Genomic DNA, 27,483 nt, shown 5'->3' on the forward strand with positions numbered 1-27,483 from the left:
GACAATTCTGCAGATGGTGCTGTCAGCCAACTCTTGGGAGTAGAAAGTTGTTCTAGTTTCTCTTCTATTCCTTCCTGAAGCACAAGGTTGCTGAGAACATTTAATACTTCGACAATACAATTGGGATGGGTTAACTTATTTGAGATTAGGAGGGGAAAACTAGCAATTATTTTGGAAATTTGGCAACATCTGTGTGTGTGTGTGCAAACAAAAATAGATTTGGTCAGTGATCTTTCTTCTGAGACGTGTCTTTTTGAGTTGGAACTAGAAACACTTTAATAAATGGCAAAACATGCCCTGAACAAGCATACAAAGTTTTAAAAGATGCACAATTATGCACTGATCTTTTGCAAAGTGATGTATTCAACTGCATAGTTTGTCATTCAACGGGCCATAGAGTATGTAGTCTGACATTATAGTAGCAATGATTTCTGATCAAACCACAGCATACCATGGTTTATATCCAACATCCTTTCTCCCCCTTGCTTCTGTTGTTCTTTCTCTGATGTGCTAAAAGGTGGTCCATTTTGCTACAGGCTGAAATCAAGCGTCTGCAAGAAGCCACCAGGGCTGCTCGCAAGGAAAGGCAACTGATCCTAAAACAGCAGGAGGAGATTCAGCGTTTGCGCCACACTACCATCAAGATACAGGAGAAGCTTAAATCAGCTGGCGAGAGCAAGCTGGTCAGTTTCCTGCTTTGTATTTGTGTAAAATTATTAATTGTATTCAATACAAGTTTACTTGGTGAACAAAGAACTACGTTGCCAAGGGTATTGGAAAGAGTCAATCTTAAAACAATGCAAGCTTGCCATCTACTGCAAAATATATCCTCCCAGAAGTAAGGTATATATGAAAAGTTTAACATCAAGCAGGGGGAAAATAGAAGCATGTGCACATTATCTATGGTGAAGAATGCCATTTCCACCCAACCAAAAATATTACTGAAAATGTAATATTTACATGTAATCTAATATGGAGGTAAACATAATAGTGTGCAGCTTTCTAAATGGGCAAAACTACATTTGTTATTTGTGTCAAAGAGAGCATGTGCTGTTTAGACCCATGGGTTTAATGGAGGTTATTCGATATTACTTAAAATTACATTTAATTTGCAGGACAAGTGGCTATTGTCTCATTTTAATTTGTTCTGTATCAAGTTCTTCCCATTTCAAGAATAGTCCTTTATTGAATGTCAAAAAAATAGTAATAGAGTACACAGTACACCATTTAACCCTCAAACTTTTTTGTTGAACCGCACCACATTTTAATTTTCCAATCTTGATCTGATATTGCCTATTTTAATAAACAATATCAGTTTAAATTCTGCTTAAATTTCAACTGGTTCTCTATCTAACGTTGCTATGTGACCATCCAGGCACTCCCAGTATTTTACTTTAATGATTTGCAACATCCATGAAAGTGAAAAGTAGGAGCAGGAGAAGACCACACACCCCTGTTAGGATGCTCTGCCATTCAGTCTGAAGAAGGGTCGATCCGAAACGTCACTCATTCCTTCTCTCCAGAGATGCTGCCTGCCCTGCTGAGTTGCTCCAGCATTCTGTAGCTATCTACACTGTAAACCAGCATCTGCAGTTCCTTCCTACTTATGATGTCTTAACTTTTGTACACAATACCCTTTCCAATGAACCCAGCGGATGCACCACTTTCAGGAACCGTGCACCTGTACTCCCAGATCCTTCTGTTCTATAACACTCCCGGGCACTTTTTCTCCAGTAATAATTGTGTCAACTCTTCCCTTATCCCCATTATTTTTACTGTTTGTGAAATGTTTCTAACTTGTCCAAATATGACAACAAATATAAAATATTTACTCCTAGTCTCGGCCATTCCCTTATCATTATTAATTTCCCAGTCTCACTATCAAATCGTACTATTTTACATTTTTCTCTTTTTTATGTACTAGAAGCTATTACTGTTTTATTATTTGTATATTTACTTTTATCTATTTTCTCCCTTATTATTGTTATTGCTATTATTTGCTTGTTTCTATAAATATTCCAATCTTTTAGTCCTCCAGTAATGATTGAAAGGTGTTCTTCCATATTGCATTAATCTTTTACTTGGCATGTATGGATTATCCTCATTCTCTATTTCTCAACAAAACAAATGTTTCTTTAAATATCTGTTACTGCTCATTTGCTTAATTCCTGCACAGTCTACTTTAGCCAACATTGTAGTTTTGATTTAAAAAACGTTTAATTTTGTCTTTTTACAATTTCTCCTCTCGTCTTGACCCTCTTTGTAGATGCACTCATATTCGTATGAACTGTGGAATGCAATCTGTGTTCATGGACTTTATCGCTTTTGAAGATTTCATTTGAACTCATAGACTTATTAGAAATTTTGTAGGAAATGGAGTGGGGGGTGGTGAGTTGGTGGCAAGTTCGAGCTTTCCATTATGCCTGCCCTCGTCCCCGAACAGTCTATTCTTCGTTATAAATAGCATGCTACTTTCTTTTAGATTCTCACCAAAGGAGAGTTACTTTATTTGCTCCTCAAATCTTTTAATCATCATCTTCATCACAGAAATTTAAGGGAATATCTGCATCTATGCCATCTGTCTGTGCGATTTTACTCTTTAAATCGTAGTATTTTTAATGTGCTGAATCAACACTGTACTTTCTTCAGAGTCAATATATTTGCCCTAAAAAACTGAATATATAGAAATAGCCGATACTATAAAAACCCTTAAAAGTAACAAATCCCCAGGTACAGATGGCTTCTCAGGGGAGTATTATAAATGTTTTGCAGAAGACATAACACCAGAATTATGTAAAGTTTTTAATTATGCGCTATCAACAGGAAACCGCCCAGATACTTGGTCAGAAGCCATAATTTCCGTATTACATAAGGAGGGCAAAGATCCGACTTCATGTGAGGGATATAGACCGGTCAGCTTGCTCTGTAATGATTTAAAAATATTAACAAGCATACTAGCAAAGAGAATGCAACAACATATAACTAAATTAATCAAGCCAGATCAAACGGGGTTTATCCCGGGGAGACAGGGGGCTAACAATATCAGGAGAACACTAAATCTTATATCATGTGCTAAAAATAATCCCAGACCTACCATGCTGCTTAGCCTAGATGCACAAAAAGCGTTTGACCGTGTGAAATGGAACTTTTTATATCAAACATTGAAGGTTTTTGGGTTTCACTCAACGTTTATAGACTGGGTAAGAATTGTTTATAAAAATCCCAAATCACGGATCAGAATTAATGGCTGCTGCTCAGACTTCTTCTACCTCAAAAGAGGAGTCAGGCAAGGAGATTGCCTGAGCCCGCTACTGTTTGCTGCAAGTATTGAACCGTTAGCAGAGTCAATAAGACAAAATAAAAACATTAAAGGAATAAAAGATGAAGGGGGCATAGAACACAAGACGTCATTATTTGCGGACGATTTATTAACATACATAGTGGAGCCCTCCACGTCTATACCAGCTCTACTAGATAACCTAAAAGAATATGGTGAAATATCAGGATATTTGACAAATGAAGCCAAATCAATAGCAATGATGCTCTCAGGAGATTGTCCAGTGGAACTTAAAGAAAAAGTCCATTTTAAATGGACCAAAAAAGGGTTTAGATACCTTGGTATAATTATCACTTCGAATACAGCACAGCTATTTGAAGCTAATTATGGGAAACTGATATCTGAGATAAAGGATGATTTGGCTGGATGGGAGATTTTACCGTTGACTCTGGTGGGAAGAGTAGAAACAGTCAGAATGAATATATTGCCAAGACTGTTGTTTTTGTTCCAATCGTTGCCTATTATGATCTCGGGAGCTTTTCTAAAAAAACTGGATAAAATTATATCGAAATTCTTATGGCAAAGTAAAAAAGCAAGAATTAAATACAAGACGCTTCTTAGCAAAAAAGAAAAGGGAGGGTTGAACTTGCCTAATTTAAGAAATTATTATTGGGCAACGCAACTCAGAGCCTTAATCATGTGGACCACTAAAGAGAAAGATTCAATGTGGGTGGAGATGGAGCAAAACGCTTGTAAAAATTTGCCTTTAGAATCACTCCCATTTTTAAACGAGAAGGCCCTGAAGAGGCTCAGGATGGGCAACGAGTGGATTAGGGTAACAATGAAAATCTGGTCAGCAATAAGAAAGAAGCTGAAGCTGTCAAATTCGGTAAGCAGGGCTACTAGAATAGCAAAAAACCCAGACTTTGTACCATCTACCATGGACTCAGGATTTGACAGATGGGCTGACAAAGGGCTAATATACATAGATCAAATGTTTCAGGGACAAACAATGAAAATATTCACACAACTTCAAAAAGAATTCAATTTACCTGCTCATGACTTTTACAAATCCTTACAGCTAAGAGATTACCTACAGAAACATCAGGAATGGGAGAACATCTGCAAGACTCCATCTAAATTAGAGGAAGTGTTGTGGGGGTTCTCGGAAGACAAGTCAAAAAAAGGGATTATATCAAAAATTTATGAAGCACTACAACATGAATCCAAAGAGAACAACTTACATATCAAAGAAAAATGGGAACTGGAAGCGAATATCATAATATCAGAAGAAGGGTGGGAGGAATCATTTAAAGAGGGACATAAACTAACTAAGAGCCCAACATGGAGGGAATTTGACTGGAAAGTTAAAATGCGTTACTTTTATACTCCATTCATTACATCGAAATATAGTAATACAACTGATTTATGTTGGAGGGAGTGTGGAGAAGTTGGGGACTCCACTCATATATTCTGGGATTGCCCAAAAATACAGGATTTCTGGAAGAATATTCAAAAGGAAATTAAACAGATTATGGGCATTAACTTCCCTCTGGAACCAGCACTTTACATTTTGGGTATAATTCCTGACAGTATGACAGATAAGAGTTCGAAACATTTACTGACAATCCTGCTGCTGATAGCAAAGAAGACGATAACAACTTCGTGGTTGAAACCACAGCCTCCAAGCATAATGCAATGGAGAGATAGGGTAAAAAATGTGTATATAATGGAAAAAATCACAGCAAGGTTACAGTTGACAACAGACATGTTTGATAAAAGATGGTCATTATTAATACAGGCAATGCCGGGACTCGAGTCTCTTCCGTTTTTGGGAACTTAAAGTAAGGGTATTTACATTCAATATGCATCTCCTATGTTTGTTTAGTTTGTGTTTGTATGTATGTAAAAAAAAAAATAATAAAAATAAAGTAAAAAAAAAAAAAACTGAATATTGTACATCAACGCAATTCATTTCTCATGTGTTGCATTTTGTGCGTTAAGAAGTACTTAAACAGGATTCATAATATTCTGTAAGCTAAACCCGCTGAATCTAATTTAATTCAGGTATTTTTCCAAAGACCATATTGATGCATCTTTGCACTCAAATTATGTGTTAACAACTGTTTTTGTTTTTGCTTTAGGAGCTGCGGAGCACAGAACAAGTTGAGGAAGTGAATGTTTCCAAAGCGAACCGTGCTTCCAGCCCTTTGCAGACTGATGTGGAGACGCGGAGTCCTTCCCCCATTTCTATCTCGGGCAGTGAAACCAGCAGCATCATGCAAAAACTGAAGAAAATGCGCAGTCACATGGATGAAAAGTAAACCAATACGCTTTTATCTTTTGCGACTTCTGTAGTAACCTCATGAAAATCTGGCAATCCTAATTAACTCCATTCTAACTTATTTACATAAAACAGGTTCAGGCATAGTTGGATGCGGAGAGCCAGCTGATGTTGCCAAAGTACAAAAATCAAAGCCAGCTTGTAGATGCTACTAGAAATATCTTATTGCTACACAAGACATATATACCACAGTTTACGCAGTTAATCCATGAAGACAATGTTTATTCTTTGTTTTGAAATGTTGCAAAACTTATAATATTGCTTAACTTGGAAATAAATTAAGACTCATTGCACATGATGGATGAAGAGACTTTAAAAAGAGCGTACAATCCTCTCTCGCTGACAACTGATCCTCCAGTTTAGATTAAAAGTGTCTCTTCCCTTTCAAAAGATTGAGCAGTCATATAGTGCCCTCCATAATGTTTGGGACAAAGACACATTTATTTATTTGCCGATTTATTCACAAAATGCTGGAGTAACTCAGCAGGTCAGGCAGCATCTCGGGAGAGAAGGAATGGGTGACGTTTCGGGTCGAGACCCTTCTTCAGACTGATGTCAAGGGGGCAGGACAAAGGAAGGATATATTTATTTATTTATTTGCCTCTATTCCACAATTTGAGATTTCTAATAGAAAAAATCACATGTGGTTAAAGTGCACATTGTCTGATTTTAATAAAGGCCATTTTTAATGCATTTTTGTTTCGCCATGTAGAAATTATAGCAATGTCTACACATAGTCCCCCCATTTCAGGGCACCATAATGTTTGGGACACAGCAACGTCATGTAAATGAAAGTAGTCATGTTTAGTATTTTGTTGCATATCCTTTGCATGCAATGACTGCTTGAAGTCTGCGATTCATGGACATCACCAGCTGCTGGGTGTCTTCTCTGATGATGCTCTGCCAGGCTTGTATTGCAGCCATCTTTAGCTTATGCTTGTTTTGGGGACTAGTCCCCTTCAGTTTTCTCTTCAGCATATTAAAGGCATGCTCAATGTGGTTCAGATCGGGTGATTGACTTGGCCACTCAAGAAATTACAATTTTTTAGCTTTGAAAAACTCCTTTGTTGCTTTAGCAGTATGTTTGGGATCATTGTCTTGCTGTAGAATGAACTGCCGGCCAATGAGTTTTGAAACATTTGTTTGAACTTGAGCGGATAGGATGTGTCTATACACTTCAGAATTCATTATGCTACTACCATCAGCAGTTGTATCATCAATGAAGATAAGTGAGCCAGTAACTTCAGCAGCCATACATGCCCAGGCCATAACACCCCCACCATTGTGTTTCACAGATGAGGTGGTATGCTTTGGATCTTGGGCAGTTCCTTCTCTCCTCCATACTTTGCTCTTGTCATCATTCTGATATAAGTTCATCTTCGTCTCATCTGTCCACAAGATCTTTTTCCAGAACTGTGGTTGCTCTTTTAAGCACTTCTTGGCAACTGTAACCCGGCCATCCTATTTTTGAGGGTAACGATTGGTTTGCATCTTGCAGTGTAGCCTCAGTATTTCTGTTCATGAAGTCTTCTGCGGACAGTGGTCGTTGACAAATCCACTCCTGAAGAATGTTTCTGATCTGTCGGATAGGTGTTTGGAGATTTTTCTTAATGGAGAGAATTCTTCTGTCATCAGCTGTGGAGGTCTTCTTTGGCCTGCCAATCCCTTTGGGATTACTAAGCTCGCCAGTGCTCTTTCTTCATAATGATGTTCCAAATAGTTGATTTTGGTAAGCCTATTAAGGCTTGGCTGATGTCTCTAACAGTTATATTCTTGATTCTAAGTCTCATAATGGCTTCTTTGACTTTCATTGGCACAACTTTGGTCCGTGTTGATAAACAGCAATAAAAGTTTCCAAAGGTGATGGAATGTGGAGGAAAGACTAGGTGCTGAGAGCTCTCATACCTGCATTAAGGAGGCATTTAAACACACCTGAGTAATTACAAATACCTGTGAAGCCAAGTGTCCCAAACATTATGGTGACTTGAAATGGGGGGACTATCTATAAACACAGCTGTCATTTCTACATGGTGAAACCAAATGTATAAAAATACCCTTTAACAAAATCTGACAATGTACACTTTAACCACATGTGATTTTTTTTCTATTACAAATCTCAAATTGTGGAGTCCAGAGACAAATAAATAAATGATGGGTCTTTGTCCCAAACATTATGGAGGGCAATGTATGTAGTCTACATTACAAACTCTGAGCCTGAGTCAGAAGCTATTTTCTTTGTTTTAGTGTAATGTTTCACTGCAAGTTGAGCTATGGGCCATAAAGAAATGGGATCATTAAACCACCTATTTCCACCTCCACGGTGTTACTAAACTCTGTGTTTACTTCATGTTGTCTGCTGCTGAAACTCTTATCTGTTTTTATAATTGTTAAATTGAACATTACAATATACTTCAGACCTGGTCTCCTTTATACTACTCTATAAGCTTGAAGACATCCTAAATCCTATTGTCCATATTGAACTCTTGTTAAATCCTTTTCATCCGTCAGCACTGTGCAATTAGTCTTAAGCAAGTGTGCAATGTTTGTTTTCAGTCTTCTTCGCTTTTTCTGTACTTCAACCCTAAATATTCTCAAATTAAATACCTTTGTTTATAATAATTCTACCATTTAGAACTGAGATGAGGAAAAACATTTTCGGTCAGAGAGTTGTGAATCTGTGGAATTCTCTGCCTCAGAAGGCAGTGGAGGCCAATTCTCTGAATGCATTTAAGAGAGAGCTAGATAGAGCTCTTAAGGATAGCGGAGTCAGGGGGTATGGGGAGAAGGCAGGAACGGGGTACTGATTGAGAATGATCAGCCATGATCACATTGAATGGCGGTGCTGGCTCGAAGGGCCGAATGGCCTCCTCCTGCACCTATTGTCTATTGTCTATTGAAGCTCTTTTGTTTTTAGCTGCCATAGTGCTGTGCTCTCAAATCCACTTTTTGATATGCTGCATCTAATTTCTTCTAAAATATACTTCCTAGCAGCTTACCTTTGATCTGTGTAGGAGGGAACTGCAGATGCTGGTTTAATGCGAAGATTGACACAAAATGCTGGAGTAACTTTCTGGAGTGAAGAAATTGGAGACTTTTCGGGTTGATACCCTTCTTCAGACTGAAGATGGGTCTCGACCCAAAATGTCATCATTGCTTCCCTCCAGAGATGCTGCCTGTCCTACCGAGTTACTCCAGCATTTTTGTTTACCTTTTATCTGCCCTAATTATACCTTGTATAATTGATACTTGGGTATCATTTTTTTTGCTCTTGTTAAATAGTTAAGGAGTGTTTTGCTAATTACTGATACGACAGTGAAACGCAGATTAATCCATGATTTTAGTGCGGGACTAGCAGATTTTCAAGACTGATTAATGTAATTTTTAGTAATATTCCAATGCACTTTCAAATGTTTCTGAAATGTTATGCAATATTACAACAAATACTATGTTCTGAGTGAGAAGAGAATGTGGTAAGTACTGCTCCTGTAAGAGGGAAGAATACATGGGACCCAGACCCAGGACTCAAAGCTGTGAGTGGGAAGGAAGCATAGCAAATATTACTTGATGATCTAGATTCCGAACTGTCAGGATTTCCAAATTGTCAGAAAGTAGATTATTTCAGTTTTACTGTACCAAAATCAAAATTTCTGATTTTGAATTTTTTTATGGAAGTAGAGAATTGCTCTGAAAATTCACTTGCCATTTTGTAAGTAAGGATAATGTGGCGGTACATAGAGATTTTATAATTGATCTAGGTGGTATTTCTAAATAACAGAATTGCAGATCAGGTAATGTCCATTTGGCTCTGCAAAAGATCAATCCAGAATCAGTCCCCCACTTCTGTCTACAATTTATGATTGGCCCATCACTTTTGTGCATGGTTCTCAGCAGTATGTCCTAATTTGGAAGTACATTGGATCACAGGAAAGATATCTGGATTAGCGTTCCTGGTTATCACGGACTGTAATCAACCCTCGGCCTCCTGCACACCAAGGAATAAAATGCCAGCCTGCTCAATCTCTCCCTCTAGATCAGGCACTCATTTTGGCAACATCCTTATTAATCTTCGCTGCTCTCTTTCCATCTCAATGGCATCTTTCGTATAACAGGGTGACTGAAACTGAACATAATACTCCTAATGCAGTCTACCAACTTGTACAACTATAACATACTGTCCCAACTTATATTCTGTATTTCCCAGAATGATGAAGACCTGCATGCAAAAGCCTTCACCACCCTATTTACCTGTGACTCCACTTTGGGGATCTATGTACTTGTACAGCAGAGGAAACTAGGAATACAACACTCTCTTCGGCCCTACCTTTCAATGTAAATGTCCTCTCCAGGTTTGATTTCCCAAATTGCAACAGCTCACACACATCTGAATGAAGCTCCATTTGCTATTTCTCAGCCCACTTGCCCAGCTGATCAAGATCCAACTGTAATGCTTGGTGGTCATCTTCACTGTCTACCATTCCAGCTATTTTAATGTCTTCTGCAAACTTAATAATCATACCTTGTACATTCTCAACCAAATTGTTGACATAGATGGCCCAGCACTGATTTTTGAGGCACCACCATGAAGCCAATTCTGTATCCAGTTTGCTGGTTCTCCCTGGATCCCATGTGATCTAATCTTCCAAAAGCAGCCTACCATGCGGAATGTTAACAAAGGCCTTGCTGAAGTCCAGATAGGCCACATCTACAGACCTGCCCTCATCAACCTCTTTGGTCACTTCTTTTAAAAAAACTTTTATCAAATTAATTAGATCCAATCTGTGCACAAAACCATGTTGGTTACCCATAATCATCCCCTCACTTTCCATACATGTACTTTATTCTTCTCCAGTAACTTTCCTATCACAGATGTTACGCTTGCTGGTCGATAGTTCCCAGTTTTTTGTTTACATCCTTCTTTAACAGGGGCACAATATTAGCCAACCTCCAGTTTTCTGGTACCACACGCTTGTGTTAAGTTGATTTCGAGATCTCACTAGGGCTCCTGCAATTTCTTCTCCAGTTTCCCTAGTGTCCGTGGATAGACCTGATCTGGCCCGGAGAGATTTATCTACCTTCAAGCATTTTAGGACAGCCAGCACTTCCTCGACCGTATTACAGACTGTCCTCATGAGATCGCCATTAACATTCCCCAAGTTCTTTACTCTTCATGCCTTTTATCTCATCTTATGCTCATCTATCTCTTACTGCTCTACAAAGAAGACCTTTTTGGTTTCCAAGGTGCCCTATTCCCAGTTACCATTTCTTCCTTAATATGTTTATAAGATTTATTTGGATCCTCCGTAATCTTTTCGATCAAAGCTGTCTTTTTGCACCATTTTTTATCCTTATTTCTTTCTTAAGCGTGCTCCTCAATCCCCTCTACTCCTGCAGGAATACATTTGATCCCAGCTTCCTGTACGTAACCCATGCCTCTTTCTTTTTCCTGATCAGAGCCCCAACTTCTCTTGTAATTCAAGGTTCCTCAATCCAGCCTAAATTGCCCTTCACTCTACCAGGAAGATCCATACCTTGAACTCTTACTATCACACTTTTACAATCCTCCCATTTTCCAGGTGTCACCGTCCTGCAAACAATCTATTCCAATCAACTTTTGCAAGTTCCTGTGAATACCATCAAAGTTGGCTTGCCCCAATTTAGAACTTTAACTTGTGGGCCAGCCCTGTCCTTTCCCATTACTATTTTAAAGCTAATATAACTAGTTGATGATCTTTATTTCGGTTTTAATTTACTAACGATTCTGTGCAATTGATACACTCAAATTTATCTGTGGATTATTTGTTGATTCAAAGCAGGCAGCCATTGCTCAGCCAGATATTCTTCCTCATACTACAGTGATGGTCATCATTTGTTACAAAAGAAAAATAATAAATTGACTTTGTACAATGTTGCAAATGAGTTGGATTTGCGGACTTTCAAAATCTGTAGAAGATAAATCTGATTCGTTGAACAATTGTGTTAAAGTTCAATCCCGTGCTATCGGACAACAAACCACATTAGACACCTTAAGAAAGTAACGATACCTTTTTATTCACGCATGCGGGTGTGGGAGAACAACCCGAGTGTGGTTACATACTCGCTGTCCTTCGTGGTCCCACGTACCTGAGATGTGCACAGACAGTACATTTATGCCTGAGTATTCACGGGTAGTTAATCACACGCATTCCTCAGCACACTCAGCACTTTCTTATCTTTTCTGGCACCAGTTTTTGTCTGGATCAGACTTGGCTCTCTGTGTGGTTTTACTAAACAATCGGGCATCATATCTTTTTAGTCACACCTTGGATCTGTTTCTTTTGTCATGCACAACATCGCAATTTCAGCTAATCACAGCATTTTATCTTGTTTCCACATATTTATTGCCTGAGTCATTCCTCTGCAGTTCTAAAACTGTTTCATTCCCTCCTTTTATCATTATATGATAACAATTTAAGTCCCCACGAAGCACAGAGTGGTCGGATACATTGTATTACAAATATTTCACAAAACACAGAGGTTGAGGGGACAGTAATTTGATCGTCTCACGGCTCGTCCCACATGGACATGGTGAGAATTTTGTCGCACCCCATATATCAAATTATTTCCCCAGGTCCAGCCCATCCGGGTCAGTCCCAGGACAAAAAGGAGGGTCAATAGCCGCATTGCCCTTTCTTGGTTTTACGATCCGTTGGCAGTCAGTCAGATGTATCCAACGGGGGTGGTCTTCAACGTTCACGGTGGGTGTTGTTAGTAGCACTTGGTACGGACCCTTCCAGCGCGGTCCCAATGAGGATCGGTTTGTAGATCCTCAGCCTACCTCTTCTAAAGTCAAGAATCAGCTCCTTGGTCTGACTGATGTTGACAACAATGTTACTGTTCTGGAACCATTCAATTGGATGATTGATGTCTGTCCTATAACTTTGACTTATTTATCCAACAACAGCAGTGTCATTGAATGTAAAGGTGAAGTTGGAACTATGTCCAGTTCCTGTGGGGAAATCTCTTCACAGAAGGCAAGTGGGAGGAAATGTAGGGTGTAGTGTCATTCTGTAACTATAATTGACAACCTTACTGAACCAGGGCATTAAAAGCTGTTGCTCACCCTTCCCAAATTGCAGCAAATCTTTGTTTTTCCTGGCCTACACTTTGACCAGCTATCTCCTTAAGTGCCATGCACTCTTTAACACCAACAACAGCTAATGGGGGTTGTAATATTGTTTCTCTTCTGCCCCTTTGGAAGCAGCTTTGCATGAATATTTTTCAATTACTGAATCTCATATTTACTCTGTTAAAATCATTCATGATTTTGAACATGGCTATCGTGGCTTGGTGTCAGCCTAGTAAATATCTTCTGTGCGAATGTAAGAATCTAGCTAATGTCTTGCAGAGGTGCAGCATAACTTGACTTTTTTTGCCAGTTGGGATCTTCTGTGCTTTATTATCAAGACTTGTAAGAAAATACGTACCTTTAAGGTACAGAGATGTAATTGGTAAAGTGGTCCAGTCGGAGATGATTGTAGAAATTAAAGATAGTATTAAATCTAAGGAAAAGTCTTACAAATTTACCAAAAAACACAGTAAGCCTGAGATTTGGGAGAATGATCAAGTAAGAAAAAAGAATGTGGGAAACCAAAGTTAAAAAAAAAAGATTAAGCTTCCATAGTTATGGAGAAAAATAAAACAAGTTAGGCATATTTGGGTCTTTACATACAGGGACTGGAGAAATTGTAATATAGAGTAATGATATGCCAGAGAAATTAAACAAATTTAAACAGTCATAAAAACTACCAGAAATACTGGAGAATACAAAGGCTGGCTGCAAATAAGGAAGTATAAAAATAAATTAGCATTAAAGAAATATTACCAGATATGTTAACAAATCTAAAAATTGATGTATCCTATGGAAGTATTGATCATTCTCAAATTTTGAATAATAAATGTGATTCCATATTTTTTAAGGAAGGAGGGTGAAAGAAAACAGAACTGTCCGACTTTGATAATTGCGAAAATGCTGAAAATCTATAATGAAGGATATGATATCAATTTTACTTGGCAAAGAGCAGCATCAACATGAATTTATGAAATGTAAATTATGTTTGATATATTGAACTACTTTGAGGATGAAATTAATGGAGGAGAAAAGATAACCAGTGGATATGATGTATTCGGATTTTCAGCATGCTTTCAACAATTTCCCCACAAGAGATTGAACAAATTTAGACCCATTGGAGGCAATCTGGAATTGGAGGCAATCTATTAGCATGACTTGAAAGTTAACAAATAGAAAGCAGAGAAGGAATAAATGGGTCCTCCTTAGGTGCCTCGTGGTAACTAGTGTGATACTAGAATCATCAAGGCTTGCACTCTTAACTATTTACAGTCTATCAAGTTTTGGCTTAGCAAGCGAATTGTAACATCTCCAAATTTACTAATGACACAAAACCAAGCAGGAGTTTGAGTGGCGATGAGGATGCAAGGAAATTTCAAACAAATGTAGGAAAGCTAATTGATGGACAGCAACAAGGTAATGGGAAAACAAAGTTGAAAAGTCACCTAATTGATTTAATCCATTTCACTGTCAGTAACTGCATCAATTTATTGTTGGACAGAGTGATCATTAGATGGATTTCATATTTACAGCTTTTTGTGTATGAAATAATCTTGCATTAGGTGGATGTCAAATTTTTAACTGTACTAGAAATGCCAGGCTGGTTCTGAAGCACAAGGCCCCCAGATCATAGATGGAATGTCTGGTTCTGTTTTTGCTACATCCAGCCCTCTCAGCTGTTTCTTAACATCTTTTGGCTGAAAACTGGCTTCTCATGAGGTGATCACAGGAAGAGACTGAGTTGAAACATCTCTGTCCATAATTGCAAATGTTTCAACCTTTTTACCTTTTGCATTTGTGTTCTGCTGTCACTGAGGGTGCTAATGTTCTTAGAGTCTCCCCTCCTGTTATCTATTCAGTTATCTATCAAGAATCACAAGTGGATGTGATGGGACCATAGAGCATTGATATGGTTTGTTGTGGAATCTATTACCTCTGTCAGTTGCATGATTTGTGACCTATGTTACAACAGCTGCAGGCAGTTAGCACCTCAGTACAATTTTGTTTTAATTTTTGGAAACAGTACCTCAATTTGCTAATAAAAGATTTTCATCATTTGTTATGCCTACTAATCCATGTAGTTGCACTTAAAAAAATTAAAAAAATTATCCATTTTCAGTAAACAATATAAAATCCTCAATAGTCAAAATGCTTCAGCTGATTTAAATTGTGACTTCTCATAAGTGATATTACTTCTGTAGTTATTCATCCCTTGTTTGAAGTGGTCTACATGTAGATGATTGTGAAAGCCCTCTCTCTTTCACAGCCTGTTCTATTTTGTTCACTTTTTATGATATGGATATTGCTGGAAAAAATCAGAATGTATTGCCCACCTAATTCTCCTGGAGGAGATGGTATGAAACCATCTATTAACCACTGAGACTTTCTGTTTGTGTTCCAGGATTTAGACCCAGTTTCATGAAGGAACAGTGATAACTTTTCCTAATCAAAGCAGAATGTAGTTACATTGGTATTGGTTTATTACTGTTGCATGTACTGAGGTAAAGTGAAAAACTTAGTTTGCATACTATCCAGTCAAATCATAGTATACTTGAGTACAATCAACCCACAGTCAAGTACAACAGCTGGTGCATAGAGAAAAATACCAGAGTTCAGAATATACTGTTACAACGTTATATCGTTACAGCCAAGACAGTAGAAATTTTTACTGAGCACAGAAGTCCAAGGGTTACAATGAGATAGGTTAGGAGTCTCAAAACAAGCGGGAAGAAGCTATTCCTGAATATGATGGTAGGTGCTTTCAAGTTTTTATATCTTTGGCCCGACAGGAGAGGGGAAAATGATCAGAGTGTAAATGATCCTTGATTACGCTGTCTACTTTCCCAAACCTGCACAAAGTGTTGATGGAATTAATTGGGGGTGGGTTCTTGATCATAACTTCAAAGAGATTGGCCCAGGACAAATTGTTCAAGATGTTTACAAGTAGGAATTTGAAGCTTTGAATCGCAGCCATCTTATGTGTTGCTGAACTCTCTATCTTCTTCCGGTACTTTGTCTCATCATTGTTCGTGATCTGATGGGGGTCAGCTATAAACTTGTAAATGGAGCTAGAATTTGGCTGCAGAATTGTAAGTCCATTCTTACAATTGGAGTCCTTGCAAATGGACCAGTCCACCGACACAAAGCAGTCACGAAGGATTTGATCTGTTTCTTCAGACCAGCACTGCATGACGTTCTGTACTGGATCCTTTCACTTCAGTTTGTTCTTATAAGCAGAGAGTAGAAGCTCAGCCAGGTGGTCAGATTTTCCTAAATGCAGTCTGGGGATGGAGCGTAGTAGGCATCTTTGGTCGTGTGCCAATGGTCAAAAGTTTTTCTGCCTCTGGTGAGACAGGAGACATGCTTGATAGTATGCAGGTAGCGGATTCTTAAAGTTGGCCTATTGAAGTCGCTGGCTAGTATGAACAAGGTCTCGGGTACTTTGTTTCAAGGCTACTGGTAGCAGTGTGCAGTCTATCCAGTGGAAGCTGGGTATCAGCATGAGTTGAGATTTGTACTGTCAGGAATTCCTGTGGCAAGTAGTAGGGATGGTACTTCAGAGTTAGATTCTCCAGGTCTGGACAAAAGGACCTCGCCAGGACCACTATGCCCGAGAACCCCAAGGAGCTGATAAGGAAGCAGATCCCTCTGAACCGTTCCTTACCCTGCAGTGTAAATAGTGAGGTGAGAAGCCCTCTCTCTGGTTTATGGCACACTTGGGAGAAACAAGTGATCCAATTCTTTGCTTTTTCAGCATTGGTTCTCTAATAGCTAGCTGTTCTAAGGCCTTTGAGTAAAGTTTCAATTATATCTGTTTTATGGTGTTTGAAGTCAGTGTTTTTCATCAGAGGTACATTTCTCCATGGTGCTGTATTTAGACCTACATTCCTTGCTAGTTGACTCATAGAAGACTTGGCAAATACCTGTGGACTCCATGCATTAAGGAATGGGGAATCAAGTATTGGTTCACTTTGGTGTTCTGCCAAATTGCCACCCTTTCACTGTAAAAAAATTGTGGGAGGGATTTTTATCAAATGCATGTTCAACAAGGTGTTGTCATACTTCATTGTCTTAATGATAATTTACATGGCAGAGAAGTCTATTATAACTAAGCTTTGCATAATCTGCTTTAGTCAGAGGTAATATCATATTTCAACTTTGTAAACTTTGCAACGTTACTCGGATGCATCCATTTCATTATGTCATCTTTAATTTGTTATAGGTTAATTTCTTTTCACTGCAAGGAGTATTGATAGAATCGCGGCAAAGAGAGTCAGTTTCACCTTTGCTAAAAATCGGTGATGGATAGCTGGGAATAGGTTTTTCCTGAGAAAGTGTTTTTCTTACTCAAGTAGAATCATTTGATTGAAGTGTATTAGAGAGATATTCAATTGAATGAGATAGGGCATTACAATTTCTTTACTTTCTTTCACTCAGTGCCAAGATTGTGTGTCAATGTACAGATAGTTCAACCTTTAAGCATTGAGAAACATTTATCGCTATAATTGTTGATCAGATGCCAGAGATGACTGATATTTAAAGTCTTATCAATATTAGTTTGCAGACTATTGCTGTCCTTTGTGTTGACTGCTCTGGTCTTTTGTTGTGATTCACTTCCACACTCCCTTCTACACCATCAAAGAAACAAAAGATTGGAACTGATGCCAGTTTGGTAGGTGGGGAGGAAGAGGAGAATACTGGTATCTGAAGTCAGATTTTTTTTCATGCAGAAGTCAGATTGGGGTGAGACGGATGGAAAGAATTTGGATGCCAATTGGTTTTATGCTGTTAGTGGCGTTTCTGCTCACGTTGCAAGGTTAACTTTATAGATCTAACGGAAGTATTTGGGGGAAATACTCAGCTGTTGTCTTTTTATTTTCCTTTTTTGCCTCCTTTGCTTTAGACACTGCTCTCCTGTCCACTACTTCTTCTCTGTCTTTACGTCTCACCACTGGGCCTCTCTCAGTGTCTGTTTTCCCAATCTGCATCCCAAATTCCAGCTGTACATCTACAACCAGCTGGTCAGGTACTGTGCAATCTCTGCTTCTTGCTGGTCGAGCATGCCGCCTTCCATCTAATGCACGTGGGTTGGGGTGGTGGGAGGAGGAGTGTAGAGATTTGTGCTGAGATGTTCACCATGTCGCATTTGAGGCTTCTGTTTGAGAATAATCAGCAGACTTTAAAGATATATTGAAATGTACATGTTGAAGAGAGATCAAGGTTACACTAACAGCTACTAATGAACTACTAATGCCAACAGAGCAATTTTACTGAGGGATGGAATTATTTGAAACTTTATATAAGACCATAGGAAAGACTAATACAGAGCTAATTGAATCTGTTTTTAACCTGCCTACATGCGTTATAAACCTAAGCGTGTATGATCGTGTGCTTTCATATGTGCTTTCGAAGAGCACTTCATACAGTGCACTCCATAATGTTTGGGGCAAAGACCCATCATTTATTTGCCTCTGTACTACACAATTTGAGATTTGTAATAGAAAAAATTACATGTGGTTAAAGTGCATAATGTCAGATTTTAATAAAGGCCATTTTTACACATTTTGGTTTCACCACGTAGAAATTACAACAGTGTTTATACATAGTACCCCCATTTTAGGGCACCATAATGTTTGGGACACATGGCTTCATAGGTGTTTGTAATTGCTCAGGTGTGTTTAATTGCCTCCTTAATGCAGGTTTAAGAGAGCTCTCAGCACCTAATCTTTCCTCCAGTCTTTCCATCGCCCTTGGAAACTTTATTGCTGTTTAGCAACATGAGGACCAAATTTTTGCCAATGAAAGTCAAAGAAACCATTATAAGACTGAGAAACAAGAAAAAAATTGTTAGAGACATCAGCCAAACCTTAGGCTTACCAAAATCAACTGCTTGGAACATAATTAAGAAGAAAGAGAACACTGGTGAGTTTACTAATCGCAAAGGGACTGGCAGGCCGAGGAAGACCTCCACAGCTGATGACGGAAGAATTCTCTCTAAAATAAAGAAAAATCCCCAAACACTTGTCCGACAGATCAGAAACATTCTTCAGCAGTTAGATGTGGATTTGTCAATGACCACTGTCCACAGAAGACTTCATGAACAAAAATACAGAGGCTACACTGCAAGATGCAAACCACTGGTAAGCTGCAAAAAAAGGATGGCCAGGTTACAGTTTGCCAAGAAGTTCTTAAAAGAGCAACCACAGTTCTGGAAAAAGATCTTGTGGACAGATGAGATGAATATTAATTTATATCAGAGTGATGGCAAGAGCAAAGTATGGAGGAGAGAAGGAACTGCCCAAGATCCAAAGCATACCACTTCATCTGTGAAACACGGTGGCAGGGATGTTATAGCCTGGGCAAGTATGGCTGCCGAAGGTACTGGCTCACTTATCTTCATTGATGATACAACTGCTGATGGTAGTAGCATAATGAATTCTGAAGTGTATAGGATAGACATATCCTATCTGCTCATGTTCAAACAAATGCCTCAAAACTCATTGGCCGGCGGTTCATTCTACAGCAAGACACTAATATATTCCTTTATTCGCCCCACACCGGGGAAATTTACAAATGATCCCAAACATACTGCTAAAGCAACAAAGGAGTTTTTGAAAAATTAAAAAACAGTAAATTCTTGAGTGGCCAAGTCAATCACCCGATCTGAACCCAATTGAGCATGCATGTTGTATGCTGAAGAGAAACCTGGAGGGGACTAGCCCCCAAAACAAGCATAAGCTAAAGATGGCTGCAATACAGGCCTGGCATAGCATCACCAGAGAAGACACCCAGCAATTGGTGATATCCATGAATTGCAGACTTCAAGCAGTCATTGCATGATTGCAGGATATGCAACAAAATACTAAACATGACTACTTTCATTTACATGACGTTACTGTGTCCCAAACATTATGGTGCCCTGAAATGGGGTGACTATGTATAAAGACTGCTGTAATTTCTACATGGTGAAACCAAAATGTATAAAAATGGCCTTTATTAAAATATGACAATGTGCACTTTAACCACATGTGATTTTTTTCTATTACAAATATCAAATTGTGGAGTACAGAGGCAAATAAATAAATGATGGGTCCTTGTCCCAAACATTATGGAGGGCACTGTATTTCTATTTTCTTTGGTTTGAGTTTTGTGGTCAGTGGCAAAACAATTAGACTCTTTACTGGCCTTTGAAGTGGATGTGGAAGAGTAAGATATCCACAACATATAACAACCTCTATGGTGAGAACATCCATTTTGCCACCTGTATTTGCCATCGAGCATAATTTGGGAGGCTTCTGACCATTCAGTATCAGTGATGTCATCAAATTGCTGGAGCATCTTGTCACATTGAAGAATTCTCCCAAACAACAAGTTAGGCGATGATAAGCAGAATATATAATTCTTGTCTTGCTTTGCAGAAAGCAGAATAAACCTATGTCTCATGTACATGGTGTTAAGGTAAAATCTGAATTTTTCATCAATAAAATTCCTTCATCAGAACTGAAAGGGAGACCAAAAAAGGTTGTAAAGCTGCAATGAAAGTAGGGGAGGAGATAGATCTAATAGGGGTGAAACGTGGGTGACCATGGGATAAGCAGAAAGCAGGTTGTCTGGCCAATGAGTGAATGGGAGCAATTAGAGAGCGAGAACAGATAAAAGGAAATGGAAATTGAAAAATGTGGAAAAGGACCTGTATTAGCATTTCCAAAGAGGAAACAAAAGAAAAACAAGCTGATCAAATTATACCTTTTATTTCACAAAACTTGTAGGACAAAGCCATGCCTACCGTCCTTTGCCAATTCTTTTCCAAATGCGAGTAAATGCTATCCCTAAGAATTCTCTCCTCATAGCTTCCATACCACTGATTAGTTTATTTGTTTTTTAGCACTGGATTGAAGCTCATCCAGCCTAGAATTTCCTGGATTCTTATTTATCTTCTTAATCAAAGGGATAACATTGGCTACTCTTCAGTCCCCTAAGAACTCACTTGTGGCTAGAGAAGGTACCAAGATCTTGGCAGGGCTGCAGCAATCTCCTCTCTTGGTTCACTCAATAACCCAGAATGGATCCCATCAGGTACTGGGGATTTATCCACTTGCATGTCCTTCAGGAGTTCCAACATCACCACGTTGATCTCAAACTGACCTTGCTTACGAGTATTCTCCACACTGATCTAACTTTCCTCCATGCCTTAACCTTGTTTACCATCTCGCCTACAACCTCTGTCCCCTTGTTTCCAATGAGTGTATAAAAATCCTTGGGATTCTCTTTAATCTGATATGCCAATGCTTTATGGTCCCTTCTGGCCCACATGATTACCTGTTTAATTTTTCTCCAGCTTTCTTTACATTCCTGAAAGTGCCAGTCTAATTTCATCTTCCTAAATCTTTTCATGTGCTTTCTTGTTGATCAAATTTACAATGTCTCTTGGCATCCAAAGTTTTCTTATCTTGTCATCCTTGTCCCCCTCCTTACTGCAACAAGCTGGCCCTGAACTCTGACCAGCTGGTCTTTAAACAATTCCCACATATCAGATGTAGACTTACCAATAATAACTGCTGCCAGTTTATTCTCCTTATTTCCTGCCTGGAATGTTGCAATGTTGCCCTACCCAATATACTTCTCTCTCCCAAAGTCCAGAATAATTCTTATTTACAGTTATCTTAAAACTAGAGCTGCAAAGTCAGAGAGCTCTCCAGTATGGAAACAGTCCCTGCAGCCAACTTGTCCATGCCGACCAAGTTTGCATTCTGCGCTACTCCCATTTGTGTGCATGTGGTCCATATCCCTCTAAACCCTTCTAAATCCCTCTAACCGTATCTGCCCAAATGTCTTTTGGAAGTTATAATTGTATTCACTTCTATTGTTTCCTCTGACAGCTTGTTCCAGATACAAATGAACCTCTGAGTGAAAAAAAGGTCCTTAAATCACTTGTCTATGCCTTCTAGTTTTAGAATCCTCTACTCTGGAAGGAAAAGACTGTGAGCGTTCTCTTTGTCCACCCCTTTGTGATTTTGTATACTTCAGTAAGATCATTGTTCTCAAAATGATTCTGACCTGAAACACCAGTCACCTCGCCAGGCTTGTTTCTCAATACAAGGTCCTTTAGGTCCCTCCTTCATTTGGACTATCCACATCTATTTCAAGAAGCCTCCTCAGATACACCCAACAAATTCTGATATGTCCAGGCCTCTTGCACTATGGAAGTCCCGGTCAATATTGGGAAGCTATTCACCTACTTTGACAGCCTTGTTACCTTTACATCTTTCCATAATCTACATATTTGTTCCACTATCTCCTGCTGGCTATTTGGAAACCTGTAGAATAATCTTATCAAAGTGATTGCACCTTCCTTTCTTTTACAACCCGACCAATATAACCTTTGTGAATGAACCCTCCTGGATTTCATCTGTAACATTCTCCCTGATGAGTAAAGCAACTCCTCCACCTCCTTTAAGTCCATCTCTATCATGTCTGAGACATTGAAGCCCTGGAATGTTGTCCCTCTCACAACCGTCTTTGCAATGGCCACAACATAGTAGATCCATGCACTGATCCAGGTTCTAAGTTCACTTTAACTGTAATACACCTATAATACACCTGTAATACACTTACATTGAAATAAATATACCTGCCTATCAGTCTCACTATGTCCGCTAACATGACTGCTTGTCCTTCCTTTGAGACTTGTCATAGCCTCTATTTTCCCATTGGTCTCTGAGCTTTCTGTTGCCTGCCATATTAATTCCCTATCCCACTCCAACTCTGCCTTCCAGACTTAATATTGAATTCTGCAACTTCAGATAGCCTGATATCTTGTCCTATTCTCCTGCTCTGTATTTTGCAACGCGCACATTATTTTGTCTATGTCCTCCCTCTCCAACTGCTCCCGTTCACTCATTGATCAGATTACCTTGTTTACAGATTATCACCCTAGCTTCACCCTATCCGGGACATACCTCGGTCTGAAGAAGGGTCCTGACCTGAAATGTTGCTTGTCCATTCCATCCAGAGATGCTGCGGATTCACTAAGTTACTCCAGCACATTTATTCTATTTTCCAGCATTTGCATTTCCTTGTGCCTCTTCGACCTGAAATGTTAGCTATTTCTCTTCCCATCAGCCTGAACATTTCAAGCTTTTTCTGTTCATTGGAGACTCAATTAGTCTGTCACATAGGAACTTAAAGGAATAATTGGATTTTTCTGTACCTTCAATCCACATCGCACGTGTACACACACACACACACACACACACACACACACATACACACACACACACACACACACACACACACACACACCCCACACCCCTTCTTTACAAACATCTGACAATGCCCACTGACTCATAAATTTCCAAAGCTAAGATGACAGACTAATGGGTGTCTGAAGAAGGGCCTCGACCCAAAACGTCATCCATTCCTTCTCTCCAGAAATACTGCCTCTCCCGCTGAGTTACTCCAGCTTTTTGTGAGTATCTTCGGTTTAAACCAGCATCTGCAGTTCCTTGCTACACATAATGGGTAACTCTGTTCATCTTAGACTGAAGAATCACAAAGCCTGCGTCGCATGTATAAAGTTAAATTGTTAACTAGATTGCTTCTTGCTGTAAAAGCAATAAGCTGAATATTTTAGGAAGGTTGCACAAATCTATCTTTGAGATAAAATTTGTGTTTTATTGTGTCATTGATTAAGATTTTCATTGGGTTTCTTTGTGTCAAACTACTTTTTTGTATGGAAAGCATCTCTTTCAACCAAACATGTAGAAAATGTGGTGATTTGCTACTAAAAATAATGAGCTTTATAAAAGTTTTTCAGACTGAATGTTCCTTTCAAAGAACCTATGGTTGATGAGTGAACAAAATTTAGGGCCATACTTCCACTGTACAATGTAGGATCTTCAAATCAATTCTGAAGAATGAATCTTTAGTAGAAATATTACTCATGATAACATTTGCCTTGACTAGTGATCATGACACCAAAGCTGCAACTTCCCCACTGGTAATATCGCCTAAAAAAACCCCCTTGATACCAATATCCTTCAAATTCTGTGAAGTCACCATGGGTGAATGGCATCAATGATGAAATGAGTCAAAAGCACTCCAAACCAAGGATGATGACTGGGATTTTGGTCAATCCACATTTAATTAAAAATAGATTGTAAGGAGAGAGTAATGTGAAGGCACAATTTGAAGAATCCATTGTAGACATTTTTAGAAGCACTGGTTTTATGATGCATGTTTGAACCTTGAATGGAGTTGCTATGAATGACAAATGGTTGTTCTTAACCCCAGAAAATTAATTCTATGTTTTGTTCACTTTGCATTGAGTGAACGAGAATTTAAATGTGTTACCAGATCAATAAATTGCCCCAAGTGTGGATAATCCATGAATTAACTTGATTTTGCTGAAGAATTATTATTGTTATTTTGAAATAGTTCAAGGCAGTACACTCACTGTATAAATCAGTCTCAGCTATTACGGTCGAGTGTCCTCGCCTCAAATCTTCTCATCAGGTCAGAACTACACTCATCACTACCCAACAATTGTCAGATCCTGGAAACTCCTTTTAAAATCACAACCTCTTCCTGTTGTATCCACATTATATGCCAAAACTACAGTTGTGGAGAACATTGTAAATGTTTATTCTCTAGTTTTTCAACAAACCGGATTGGGATAAATAGCTCATGGAATTTCCAAAATCCAGAAACTCTGCTAATGCCCAGAATATAACTTTCTTTTTCTAAGTATTGATATTTTTCTGATCCATTTTCATTTCCCAAAAGGCCAGTTGGCTTGTGGTTGGTGGGGGTGGGGGAGGAAGGAAAAAGAAAGGGGGAGAGAGAAAGACCTCTACAATTGTGATAAAATGAGTTAATAACAAAGTATGATTTTATCTACTTCATTAATCATCCAAGTAGTAAAGGTGATAGCTAAATGATAGGAAAACACGGATGTCTCTCTGACTCTTTGGGCAATGCTATCTTTTGGTGGACAGACACAAAAGGCTGAGGTAACTCAGCAGGTCAGGCAGCATCTCTTGGGAAAAGGAATAGGTGACATTTTGGGTCGAGACCCTTCTTTAGACTGAGATTCGGGGGAAAACGGAACGAGAGATACGTGGGTTCTTCAAGATCCCAGTTACAACCACTTGCCTGAATTAAGATCACAACTGAGGCTAAATTAAGCAACTATGACACTGCCTGGGAGATTTTCCTAAAGATGGGGCTGTACAATGATAGAATCTGACAGTTTTCAGTTGTATCAGCAAGTCAGTAAACTCCCTTTGGAGTCATTGATTTTTCTTAACCTTTTACATCTAGGACTGGAAGTACTGCTATAATATTGAATGATATGTGAATTATATCGTGAAAGTTATGGATAGTTAAACTATAAATCAAACACGATGCCGTCAAAAAAGCAAGAATTTAATAACTAAGCTCTGGGTTAAGACAATAATACAAATAAATCTTGGTAGATTGCTAACTTTCTCCTGTTCTTGCTCTTTCTCTTTCCCCATATGACATATTTCCACCAGATTCCTTACCAAGCGAGAGCAAAAACTGATGCATCGGAGGAGGCATGCAGAGGAGTTGCTTGACTGGAAAAGACGGCTTGATGCCGAGGAAGCTGAAATCCGGCGGATGGAAAAGATGGCCTTGGCTGCGTGGAACAAGGAGCTTAAACCAAAGGCTGCAAAGAGAGAAGCAAATGAAAGAAGTCCAGGGTCCAAAGGTAAATGTAGGGCTCTCATTATTTGTTTTCCTCAGTAGGAGTTGTTATCAACTGATTAGTATTATTTTCGTAGGGGGCAAGCTATTTATTAATACAGTACAGGAAATCTTGTACTTGAGCAACTACATTCTTGGATTAAATTGTTACTTTATCATATTACCCAAACATAAATCACCATCTAAGCATTGTAACACAAATACACTCAGGCTATTTTATGTGTTGATCTTTGACTCTGTTGTACATGCAAAACAAGCCTGGCCCCATTTCAATTTTTTCCCCAGAGGATTTAAACTGCACCAATTTAAACTGCTCCCTGCAGCTGAACATTCTAGCTATAATTCTATTAAAAGGCCTTTGTTTGTATGCCTGCACCATTTCAAACAGATCACTACTTGCAGGTATCAGCACATTCAATACATGCTTGGTTATTTTGGGGTACATCTTGGATATGTAGGGGAGGTACTGTTGGGTATGTAGGGGAGGTATGTTATCTTTAGGAGGCCTGTGTTCCTATGCCTTTTAGGTACCATGATTGAGTACTAATGATGAACAAATTTGATAGAGAGGTTACGATGGAAGCTAAATTAATGTGGATGTTGATATAAATTCTGGGGGGGACAGGGGCATTTGACTTGTATATATTCAACTCTCATCCATGGTACCCATTCAGTTTCCTTTAAACCATGCTACTTAAGTGGGATTGGAACTCGAAGGCAGTACTTTGCCCTTCACACTTGGAAAACAACGGTCACCCCATGTAACATGTTATGGCATTATCACGTGTTTATCTTCTCTAGACACAGCCAGTGAGGACGAATGCTCAGCGCCATCTCCATCTCGTCTCCACAGTGACAGTTCCATTCCGTATGAAGTTGGAAGCCCACCTGCACAGACTGTGGAGTCGGCATCAGCAGTCCTCAGAACATCCACCAGCCCTGAGCATAGTGTTTTCACAGATGATGGTTATTCCCAGGACTTTGAATCTGTTGCAACACAGAGCAAACAGGTAAGAGAATGGAGATGCTATCTTGTTTTACTTATTTAAAAAAAAGTTAAACACAGTTTTTTGACCATCCACTGGTTAAAAAGGTGCCAGTGCATTTAGTACTAAAGCCATCTAGAGGAGATGTCTGAAGAAGGATCTCAACTCGAAACATCACCCATTCCTTCTCTCCAGCGATGCTGCCTGTCCCGCTGAGTTACTCCAGCATTCTGTGTCTATCTAGAGGAGATTTTCACTGTCTTCAATCTAGGTCTTTCCCAATTTAGCTGATTAGCCTCTGTGCTTCTGGATTAGAGATGAGTGGTAGTTATAGGGGGGATTCGGTAAGGTTTCTGATCCAAATAGCAAACTCGTGCTGCTCCTGGTGAATATATGGATATGTGTTGTTGATCCTAGACTTTCATGGTCAAATGTTCTATTGACAGACTGTGTCTCCATTCCTGTTTTGTCATGAAGGGTCTCGACCCGAAACGTCACCCATTCCTTCTCTCGAGAGATGCTGCCTGTCCCGCTGAGTTACTCCAGCTTTTTGTATCTATATCTTTGGTTTAAACCAGTATCTGCAGTTGCTTCTTACACATGTCATTAAGGTAGATGTGGGAATTGGAATTCTAGGCTGAAAACACAAGAGAAACCATTCAGCCCTTTCACTTCATCTGAAAATTAAAAAAAATACAAATGCTGGAAATCTGAAATATAAATAGAGTACAGGAAATACCAGGTCAGGCAGCCTCTGCGGAAAGAAACAAAGTTAACCTTTTAGGTTAGAGACCCTTCAGTTCCACAGATGATGCCTGACCTGCTCTGTGTTTCCTGTATTTTCTGTTTATTTTTGCTCCCCATTGGTCCATCATCTAATTGACTCAATTTTACTTGCTTGTCATCTATCTCCTGACCTAATCTATCTATTTCAGTCCTGAAAATATCCGTTGATTTTCTTCAGCGCCCATAGGCATTTTGGGAGAGTTTGACTTTTTAATAATTTCTGTTGTGATACATTGATTCCGGCAACCTAAAACTT

The 27,483-nt window shown here is 39.0% G+C and overlaps 1 protein-coding gene across 2 annotated transcripts in view; it reads left to right on the plus strand.

Annotated features, from left to right (window-relative positions):
• Nucleotides 1-27,483, plus strand: part of cep350 (centrosomal protein 350) — a 130,040-nt gene that overhangs the window by 78,918 nt on the left and 23,639 nt on the right. The window contains exons 26-30 of one of the 2 annotated variants that reach the window (XM_078407457.1): nt 537-683; nt 5,422-5,597; nt 17,630-17,752; nt 25,263-25,459; nt 26,257-26,465. In XM_078407457.1, the coding sequence (XP_078263583.1) occupies nt 537-683; nt 5,422-5,597; nt 17,630-17,752; nt 25,263-25,459; nt 26,257-26,465 (852 nt within the window). The remainder of the gene's footprint in view (nt 1-536; nt 684-5,421; nt 5,598-17,629; nt 17,753-25,262; nt 25,460-26,256; nt 26,466-27,483) is intronic. The other variant, XM_078407458.1, reaches the window with a different exon arrangement.

The sequence above is a fragment of the Rhinoraja longicauda genome, chromosome 11 (genome assembly GCF_053455715.1).
Source record: "Rhinoraja longicauda isolate Sanriku21f chromosome 11, sRhiLon1.1, whole genome shotgun sequence".
NCBI classification, from domain to species: domain Eukaryota; kingdom Metazoa; phylum Chordata; class Chondrichthyes; order Rajiformes; family Arhynchobatidae; genus Rhinoraja; species Rhinoraja longicauda.